General features: G+C 37.9%; 1 protein-coding gene and 1 long non-coding RNA gene across 2 annotated transcripts; one reads left to right on the plus strand and one right to left on the minus strand.

Moving 5' to 3' along the window:
• The first annotated feature begins 1,400 nt into the window (after positions 1-1,400).
• Positions 1,401-5,866, plus strand: LOC127809169 (uncharacterized). The gene is made up of 2 exons (XR_008025087.1): positions 1,401-1,989; positions 5,438-5,866. It is a non-coding gene; the product is annotated as an uncharacterized LOC127809169 (long non-coding RNA).
• LOC127809159 (putative glycerol-3-phosphate transporter 1) lies at positions 5,676-8,548 on the minus strand. Its single transcript, XM_052347892.1, has 3 exons — positions 8,384-8,548; positions 6,602-7,669; positions 5,676-6,521 (listed from the first exon to the last, which is right to left on the minus strand). The coding sequence occupies exons 2-3, from the start codon at positions 7,605-7,607 to the stop codon at positions 5,959-5,961; spliced, it is 1,569 nt and encodes a 522-aa protein (XP_052203852.1). The 5' UTR covers positions 7,608-7,669; positions 8,384-8,548; the 3' UTR covers positions 5,676-5,958.
• Positions 8,549-11,093: the final 2,545 nt, after the last annotated feature.

The raw sequence follows: 11,093 nt of genomic DNA on the forward strand, positions 1-11,093 counted from the left end.
ACATTTCCCAGAACTACAACGTACCCAACGTTCAGAAGCTCGCCAACACTGCCATTTTCATGGCCAAGCTGATCGAAGAGAAGTACCGCAAGCCCAAGAGGGGCGACGGAGGTGACGCCGTTTAGTTAGTTCAAAGTGATACACAGATATTGTACGTCTCTAACTCGGGTTTCTTACTGACACATTGTTTTCCCCTTCATTGGGCTCCACACAATACAAATACAAATTGATGGGTTTGTACTGGGAAAGATGAAATAATTAGGTGAAATTGATGGTTGTTAGGTTTTATGAGCGTTACCAGTTCTTGGTTTTTTCGGTGGCGAGAGTATTGATTTGTTCTCTCAATTTTGGTGCCTCTTTCTATTACGATGTTGTGTTGCCAGTGTTTATGATTTTGGCTCTGTGGTAATTCGAATTGTTATGAGACATATATAGTCCTGGATAATTGGTGCCTCTTTCTATTACATTTTTTTTTTTTTTGGTTATGATTTATGTTATACATGAAGTTTTTTTATTCATGTAAGTAAAGAGTTTTTAGAATGTTCATTTAAGTTATGCTCGGAACTTTAGGTTCACCATATGCATTTTTGTTCTAAGGCAGGATATTGTTTTGTGGCTTACCATTTAGTGGGATTTGATTAAAGAGACTAGAGCATGTATCTTATGAATTACAATGACCAAAATGATAACTGAAGGAAAAAGGAATCTATCTAACACAACATATTACCAAATAATGTAATCCCTAGAGATTAATGTACGATGAAGTTACGGTGAAATCCCTATTTCTCGAGGTAAATGGTTTATACACTGGATCTTATATCTGGCAGTATGGCTTTAAATATTCCTATTCTCTAAGATGCGAACTTGGTGGAACCAGGTGACTGTATCTAATACTCTTGCATGTAACTTCCATTCAATCGGGGTCATTTTTTTAAAATGAATATCAGGGGCATCCTGATCGAATCTATCTGATTGTATTTTTATTGGACTACCAAATTGTATATAAATTCATGTGGTTGCATCAATTAAGGTTCCTACATGACCTGAAACGTGAATAATCACTCTCGTGTTTGGCTTCTATATTCCGAACCCAACCTAATCAACCTGATTAGTATTTTTGCAGACTTTCATCTGTTCCTGAATATAGCCAAGCTTGCTATGTTGTAGTTGTCAACTGTGCCTGAACGTACTTGATTTGAACATGAATGAAAATAGAAAAACTGTACTCTTAATTCATAAAAATAGATAAACTGTACCCTCAATCATAAAAATAGTTGTTCCTACCCTTCCAATCTCCTAGTCAACTGCATAAACAAGAGGCTTTAAGCCTCCATTGATGCTCATATCTTGTTACCAATTGTGTACCCTGCTCCTAAAAAAGAGAAGTTTACTTGTTTCAGTTTGGAGAAATATGCTGTACTTCCTACTTTGTCTTCAATACGCAGCGATGATTTGTGGTTCAAACTGGCAACTCAGTTTTCATGCATATTGTTACCAGAGGAAAACTTGGAGGAGTACTATCATGTCAATCTGGATCTCTTATTCTCCCTGCCTTTTTTGTCTTCCTAGTGTGGTATAGTACAGAGTTGGGGTTTAGTCAAGTTGTTTGGGTTTTGACGAAATCATTCTCTTGCATGGTGATAAAAGGACTTGTTTTGAAGCTAGCATAATTTCTTTGGTTCATTTTGGAGTATCTTCTGTCAAAATCAGGGCATGTATTACATAACAGCTAGCATGCTTTCATGTTGTGACTCATTTGTACCATTTGAGGGATTCTATGGTTTCTTTGGTAGGAGGATAGGCTGGCACAATGAAGAGTAGGGGAAAAAAGTAGGGTAATATGGTTTCCATTGTTTTAGTAGGAAGGAAAAATGAATTGAAAGAAAGAGTAAGGAAAAATGAATTGCAAGAAAGAGTAAGGTTGCAAGGACTTCTTCTAAGCCAACGAAGTTGTATCCCTTAAAAGATGGATGGGGACAAAGGAGGGAGGTAAATTTTCATTTCTACATTTTTACCACTTCAAATATCACACTCCTATTCATTTGTTAGGTTATACTCCACTTCCAGGTAAAACCTTCCAATTCTGTTTTTACTCTTAATCAAGATAATATATTTTCCTTTGCTTCTCTTTTTCTGTCTGTCCATTTTACCAGACTTTTATTTTTGGAGGTGCTTGGAAGACAATGTTTGTGCAATTCACTTTGGTTTGGTTATCAGATTGTGACAACCTCTCTGTTATTTTTCTTGAACTTGGATTACAAGCACATTTATTTGGAATCCAAAAATGGTTAGTGCTGTAAAATGAGCCAAGAGAATTAAGCCTGAGTAATATTCGACTCACTAAAAACTCATTTGAGCTTTGGCTTGTTATCTAAATAAGGAAGCTTGAACATGTTTTGGAGCTCAATAATTTTCTGGATTTGATTGGAACTTGAATTGGTGAACTTAGAACTATTGAGGATTGTTTGAGTATTCTGGAAAGTTAAGCAAACTCAGCTTGAAACATTTTTTAAGCTTCTTATCAAACAAAACTTGAACAACTTACTACTTGGCTAACCTTGGCTCGTTTGCATCCAAAAATAGCACAGAAAGAAGAAATCTACCTTGTTTGTTATCAGATAAATTAGTAGCTGTTTGGCTATTTCTCCTCTTATTAAATTTAGCAATTTGTGCCTCTGGATGGCAGGTGTTGAAGGTCTGAAGAGTTTTGCTGAACTAAGGAGTTTAAGCTTTGTACTATTTACTGGAGAACACAAGTGTGGACCATGGAGGCATTTTCTCCTTTTTTTTTTTTTTTTTCTTTTTTAGGTAAGAAAACAAAACAGAAGGAAACAAACAAATCATTCTATTGCAGCTAGATATAGGAAAACATGCTTCTACCACTGCCTGAGGGTGAGGGAGATTGTCAGAGATCAAAGTTGTGGAGATCTTGGAGGATTTTGCTGATTCTTCCGGCAAGTGAGCCACCATGTTTGCTGATCTAGAAGTGTAATATAATCTGGATAGAAGGTCCCTTGTGTCCTGGATAGGCATTCCCATTACAGCTCCTGGTCGAGTCGAGACTCGTTGAGTACTTAACCAATGGCTGTGAATATGTTTCAAGATAGAACTTCTTCTACCTCTGCAAATCTGCTATGGACAGGGCCAAACCAGCTGTTTCTACCTCTACTGCGATTGCCGAGCTGGGATTGTTCACCCAAGTACTTGCCCACAAGACTATATCCATTATGATCCTTGTTATCATTCCATCAAACATCTTACCCTTCTTATTCTCTGCATCTATATCTACCTTAATGCATTCATCCCCAGGACAAGACCATCTCATTTGACTACAATTTCTGTTTTTTGATAGTTGTTCACTTATATCCTCTGCACTCTGGATGCGTTCTTGACAGGCCATGGAGACGTTTTGAATGAGTTCCATCTGGTTAAGCCTTCCTGAATTCCCCTTTTTCCATATTTTCTTCAGTAGGACTGCTATCCAGGTCATCGTTCTGTTCTGGTTTCCTCGCTCCCAAGCATTTGAACTCTTTGGATTTAGGATGCATGATAACCAACCTTCAAAGGTGTCAAATATCAATCTATCTGATTGTATCCCCCATAAACCATATTTCCCTGGCCCTCAGACAATGAACAAATAAATGCAATGTGGTTTCCGGGCGATGATCACAGTGGCAACATTTTTTATCTATGACTTGAAATCTCTCTACAAGTTCCTGTTTTCTCCACCCATCATTCTCAGTTTATTATGCAACTTTGTCTCCCAAAGTTTCCTCCACTCCTTGGGGGAAATGCCAGGAACTTGGAGGTTGATTAGGCTGCTGCTTAGTTAAGAAAGCTGCTTTGGTACTGAATCCCTCTACTTCTTGAACTACCCATAACCAAGCACCTGCTCTTTAATTATAGGGTATAGGAATTTGCAAAATTCCAGCTGCAGTGCTTGGTGAGGATACCTCTTCTACTGCTACTCTTTTCCAAGAATGACTCTTTAACAGTTTTCTCATTCCTACCGGTTGTCTCGGACCTGGATGCTGGAATCTTGCTGTGGGGTTTGAAAGAGTTTACGGTTGGTATTCATGGGTCCTCCAGGACACTAATGGTTTCTCCATCTCCTGAAGCCCAATCTTCCTAGCTCCTTGGGATTCCATAATGCATCCCATGATAGTCTAACTGACACGGCTTTGAGCCCTTTAATTCGTTTCATCTTGGTTATTTTCTGGTTTCTAGTGTTTGATTGTCTTCTCTAGATTTGGTTGGAGTTTTTGGATTCTTGTTTACAATTTGGCGAAAGCTTTAGCACTTCCATAGCTAGATAGACCTCTAGCAGACAAAGCAAAACCACAGGGAAGTTGATTAATTGGATAGCAACCTGGACTCAACAGAGGCGAGAGGCTAAGTTGACATTGACCATAATGAATTTGTTGGCTTGTTACCGTGTTCTAGGACGAGTGTTCGTCGAGGCGAACTGTAAGTTGTGGGAAAAAGCAAGCCGCCTGTTGCTTCACGGTTTCTTGACAACGACCCGGGCACGCGATTTTCCACATACGCGGCTTAGGTTATAACTTGCGCGTTTGGAGAACATGGAAGAATACCATAAACATTTTAGCAATATTATACTCTGAATGAGACAATTGGCGTAGTGAACGGTTTTAATGTGGTCAGTTTCTATACTTTATTTGATTCTTAGTTGCTAATCTAGTGTAATCTGTAGAGATACCACATCACTAATCCAGCACCAAGTATTAGGGTTTGGTTTAAATAATCTGGTGGATTGCACAATAATACATCCATTAGTATGGTCTAAGAGCCTTAATTTAATCCGAGCGGTCCCCAACTAGCAGTGATGTAATTGTAAGTCAAAGGTTGGCTGGCTTATTATAAACTCTTTCGTTCTTAAATAGATATTGACTACGCATGGTTAAATTATATCTTGCTTAAACCATTTTCTTCTTGTTTGGTTCTAGAGAAACCTACTTTCTTGGGGATAATTATTGACGAAAAATTAGTCTTTTTAAACTTTAGCATTTGGTATTATTATGATATTTTTGTTTTTAAGTTTCAGATTCTAATGGACTTATACCTTTTTTTTTTTATAAAATTGAATATAATACTGATTTTTCCCTTCCCCGTTACTCTCTTCCTCTTTTGGGTCATCATGCTTCTTCTTTTTCTTTTTCTAATTTCTATTATTATTTATTTTTCAATCTTCCTCAAATTTTTGCCATTCTATAATTATAGACAATTCTCCATTAGAAGTTAAATACACAACTCAATAAGTAGAGTCATTTGAGAGTCACTGACCAATATCTAGAGTTGTGTAAATTAAAAGAGTTTTTAATTTTATTCGTGCAAAAACTGTCACGTGTCATTTGTAACTTTTTTAAAACAAAACCTATATCGAGTGGAATTCTCATTATTGTGGAACTTATGGGCGCAGGTGTGGTGAAATCGAACCGCGTTAAATTTGCGGCGTGGTCAGAGTCCGACACAAAGATTGAAGTAGTTTAAACTGAACAGTAGTTTACAAATCATCAACTGGGCAAAAACATAAAACGTCTTCCCCGATTCAGAAGTTTATGAACCATCATCAACTGGGCAGAAACATAAAACGTCCTCCCACAAGCTCTCTTGAGTATTGAAAGAAACAATGCACAAATCTCCAGTTATGCTTCGTATGGGTACAAAAATGTACATATCGTGGAGTATAGAGAATGTACATCACAATCTGTATAACTGGTGCAGATTGAGAGAGCTTTAATTTTGGCCCCTCCTGCCTGCACACTTCTCACATCTTCTAGTCTATCAAATCACACTGTTACTTTCTACTTGCTTCTGAGTCTCAGATTCAGAATTGTTCATCTAGCATTGTCCTATAAACAAATGACCAAAAGCTTCCGTCCCAGAGCTTAAAAGCACTCTTGGGATCTTCGCGCACCATTAGCAAAGGACCTAAAGAAATCATACTTCATGTGCAGGTGTAGGAGGCCGAGATGCGGCCCCTTGGGATCTCGATTGGTCGATCTTCGCGGCCACCTCAGCCACAACAAGCCTGGTCAGAAGCAGCCCAGCCACCAGGGCTGCAGCCATCAGCATGGTGAAAACTGCACTCCAGCTCTTCTCGGATATGTACCCTGTCAGCAACGGTCCAATGGCGGCTCCGATGGAGCCCGTCCCATCTATGATTGCCGTGACGGTTGCTAGGGCTCGCGAGTTGCCGTTCAGGGAGCTGTGTGTCCCGAGGTCTGCTGAAACTGCGGTTGTTATGAGAGCATAAGGTCCATTCACAAACAAGCCAGCAATTAGCAAGAGCCCAATGTTTACAGTCAAGGAAACGTGTCCATAGCATCTGTACAAGAAGAGAGCCGGGATGGTGCAGTACATAAAGCTCGCAGCTGTTATGGCTCTGGCATCGAGACGATCTGAAATGTGGCCGGCAAGGATTCCCCCAATCACTCCTCCGACATCAAACAATGTTGATAAGTTCCCGGCTGCCTCATTCGACAGGTACTTCCCGTCTATAGCTGCAATGTGATCAAAAAGAGAAATCAGTTTGGGGCATGACACTAACTCAAAAGTTTCTCATGGGGAAAGAGTTATTCACCTGTGTGGCTGATGTAGAATGGAAGCCAATACAGAAATGTATAAGCAACCAACTTGGCAAAGAAGAGGCAAAGAGCAAAAGGAGCAACACCAGGTATCTTCCATGCTTGTATGAACCCTACAGCTTTCTCATTCTCGTTATCTGTTTCTGATCTCAACAGCGGTTCTGTTGGCCCTTCTTCTCCTTCTTTCTTGTCAGTAGGCAGCTTGTCGTCTTCATCTACATCAGCTCCAACTGACTCGGGATTAACCGGCAAGATCATGAAAACCAACAAGCCAATGAATGCAATCATGAGGCCAGGCACAACCATGGACCAGCCCCATCCGTATTTCAACAGGGCTGAAGCAACCAAGGAGCCTGTGATGTTTCCAACCGATGTATGAGCATTCCAGATTCCCATTATGAGGCCTCTCTTCTTCTTCCCGAACCAGTTCCCTACAACTGCAACTACAGAAGGCCAGCCGGTTGATTGGAACAAACCGGCAAGCATTTGGACGATCAAGTAGTAGTAGAACACATGGATGTTCCCCCAGTATCCGACTCCAAACAACGAAGTGAACAATCCTGTCCCTAGCATTCCTACTGTCAGAAAAATTCGGAGGTCGATTCGATCACCCAAATGGCCGGAGAAGTACATCCCCAGGGCGTACACGGAGAGGAAAGCCACGTCAAGATCGCCGAGCAAGGCTGTGCCATCCGAGCTGTCAAATGGCGCCCAGCCGCTCCCAAGAACCCATGAATTCCCTTCCCTTTTATGAAAGTAAGCTCTTTGAAATGGGAAGGACTTCAAGCCTAAATCTGATGATTGAGGATCGAGAGCACTCTTCACAATGCTTGTAGTTTTTCTGGTGGCATGGTAGCTTGCGTATGCCAAGAATGTAACTATCAGGACAATGGCTTGGTGAGTTTTGAAGGACAGGGAGGATCTCTTTATGTACTCTAAGAATTGAATTCCTAGGGGCTTCCTGTTCTGTCCTTCTTCTGCAGGCTCTAAATTCGAACCCATGAATGAATTCACACGGAGAATAAACTGAAAAATCTTCCAGTTATGGATAGAGAGAGAAGAACCTGAAGACGAGAAATGAGAAACGATTAGGGAAAAAGATTTCTGAATGCAATTAAGCCAAATAGATTTTAAGTAATTCTACTCTGTCAAACAAGGGATTCCACAATTAAGAATTTTGTAATCAAGAAGCAATACTTTATGTTTGTAGTGGGGAAAATTCAATCTATCCAACTAAATAAGAATTCCAGGTTCCCGATGAAGATCATGATCTTCATCGGGAACCGTTCTCTCCTCTTTTTATTTGATATTGAGTTGTAACTTCCTAAGATGTAAGCAAACTAAACGGGAGTAATTGCCGAGAAGGTCAGAACAAGTCAGGCAACGTCCGATGACACATATAATCTGATCAAACCTCAAAGTACTATAAAGAAACGTGAACAGAAAATCATCAACGAACAGAGACAAGAAAGCAAACGCAAGCAGAGTAAATTATGGCTTTACTGAAATGAAACAGCGGCTTTTGAACTCAAATTGAGGTAAGAAGAAAAGCACAACACTAGCGTTCGAAATTTTGAACCATAAAACCGCGTCCGAACAAACATCCATGAACTACGATCGCTTAGAACCGGACTCTGCTTGTCCAGAACGACGAATGTGTGAAATCAGAAATTTCCCCGGAAAGAGAGAGAGTCATTTCTAGAAAACGGAAGTTTCCAGAACGAAAATAGCCAATGTAAAGAATCAACAGCCATGTGAAAAGGAAACGCAAGAGTTACCAGATTTTCTCAGTCCCCTTGACGCTGGATTTCTCTGAAGATAGTTTCCTCTCTCTCTCTCTCTCTCTCTCTCTCTGTTCCTCAGATGCTGCGACCTTCAGCTTGGCCAACAAAAGAAAGCTTTCACAATGCTTTGTTCGAACGGGAACTTCCTATTTAACGCAGAAGCGAATAACCTGGGTGGGTTCGAAATTGCCATAATGCCCTTATCCAACCTGTGAACCACCCACCGCTTCACCTGCGTGACTTCAGTGGTTTTCCGACGGAGGTAATTGACCGAAATACCCTCCTCAGGGTAAATTAGGTAACTGGACGGTTGGACTTTGGGATACACGATTGACCAAATTTCAAAAATACAATTGACCTGAATATATGCAGCTTAATTAACGATTAAACGGGGTGACATCAATTTATAAACAATAATTCTAGTTATATTAGGACTCCTATATTTATCCTAATCCTCCTTCAAAATTCACTCTTTTAAGGATTTATCTTTAACATGACGTATCCATTATTAATAAGATTAAAAATATGATAAATTGAATTCAGAGTTGTAGTGAAAATTATTCTTTTTTTTTTTTAATAATTCAGTTATTGATTAATTACATATTGATCTAAATTTGAATAAAATTAATATTAAAATAAATGAAATAAGTTTAAAAAAATACTACAAACGATAAAAATTAATTATGAGTGTTTAAGAATTTTAAAATTTGTTAAAAATTATGTTATTTTACGTATTTGTAATTAATCTCTCAATGGATGTCCTTGAGCTTGGCAAGTAGCTGATCATATCATAGGCTCACATTCGTCAATTTCCCTCACTTTTTAAAATTTTTGCCAATTAAATAAAAATATAATTTGGGTAATTTAAATTTATCATTTTTTTTATTTGTTGATAAAACTCTCCCAAATCATTGGCCGGTAAATGTTTAAAAAAATAGAATATAATGTGACAGTAAAAATAAATTAAATCATCTAAGGTTTGACTACACGATTAATGTCCAATCACTCAAAAAATTTGACTTTAACTATAATTATATTTTGATAGAGTGAAATATTAAATATAATTAAGATTTTAAAAAGACCACAACTAAACAAAAATTAAGATAAAAGTAAGGCAATGGTGAATACTATCCATTTAACATTTAAATTACAATCAAGAAGAACTCGAGGAGCTGTGAAGATAAACCCTTCATTATATTGTTGAGGGAGTGGTTAAAAGGGCAGCATTGTCAATGCATATGCCATTGGCAATCCACCGGAGTGGCAAAACCGACAGTAAAACGCCGGTGGATGGGTAATGCGGGAATTGTGTAGCCGACTCAAACTCATAGGATTTTAATAATGAAGAAAAGCTAATAACGGGCTGTGGTTGGCTGCCGGAAAGGAAGCATATTCGCATATAAAGAGGAATGATCCGATGTAGCGCTTATTCTCCGCCCGACATGGCAGGGGCCCACGTGGAGAATAAATTGATGACGTGGAAGCCACCCGGCAGATAATTTTACAGCCCAATCATAGATTATGAAACATTTATCGAGATACAAATTTATAAAATTAAATAAAATTTATATTGCATAATAAAAAAAAAATATCATAACCTAAAACAAACATAATTGTTAAAATAACGTAACGTATATGATTGATTGATTTAAAATATGCTAAAGATTTTGTCTAGTACTGATTCATATATACATTTAGTATTGTTTTGTGACGGACGGGTGTTTATAGGGTATTAATAATTATGTTTATCAATTATTATGTAAATAAATATATAATTATAATATATTTTAATAATCAATTAATTACATGTAAATTAGTCAGTTTATGAAACTAATTGAAACATTAAAATAATTAATTAATTATTGATAGATATTAATTATCGGTCTTGACTGGTATGACAGTGTGACGCTGTAATAATGTTAATCTGATAATAGTAAGTATACTAATTAATGTCTGATAGCAAGTAAGGGACGACGCGTCCCTCCCTCGAGCTCTTGGCTGAAATTGGAATGCCTGTCCAATTTCCCGCACGTCTCCCTCCCTCTCTCACTCACAGTGTCTTTTTTTGGGTCATTTTTTGATGGATTAACTAATTATTAAATTTTACTTAATCTTTTTGTTTCCACGTAACGCGCAGTGTCTGTCATGTTTTTATTATACAATTGTTGTGTCAAAAAGAAAGAAGAAATGAATAAGAGTGGTAACCAACTAAAGTAGGCTAGCGGACCACGATTGATTGATGTTTCTTTTTTACTTCATACATAATAAACACGCACATTGGCATTGCTGTGTGGGGGCGAGGAGAAATAGAAAGAAAGCGCAGAGAAGGGAAGTTTCCTTGTCATGCTCACACGCTTTGCATTTGTCTTTCAGCTTTCAAGATTAGGGCGCCACTGTCACATAAATATTCCTACACATAATGCCAACCCCAATTGATTCACTTTGTGGCGACTGGCAAGGCCTCAAACCTTCATTTGCTCAAGGTTGCATTTGCTAATTAAAATATAAATTAGATAATATGAGATAGGAAAAATATTATAAATAAAAATATTTTTTATTATATTTGTTAATTTTTTTAAAAAAAATTACTTGACTTCTTATTTTAATTTTTTAAGATAAATTTATTATTTCTCCCTTCAAATAACTTATCTTCAACTTTATAAATAAGTTATCTTGATAAAACTTTATCTTATTTATTTTAATA

This window comes from Diospyros lotus, chromosome 1 (assembly GCF_014633365.1).
Source record: "Diospyros lotus cultivar Yz01 chromosome 1, ASM1463336v1, whole genome shotgun sequence".
NCBI lineage: Eukaryota > Viridiplantae > Streptophyta > Magnoliopsida > Ericales > Ebenaceae > Diospyros > Diospyros lotus.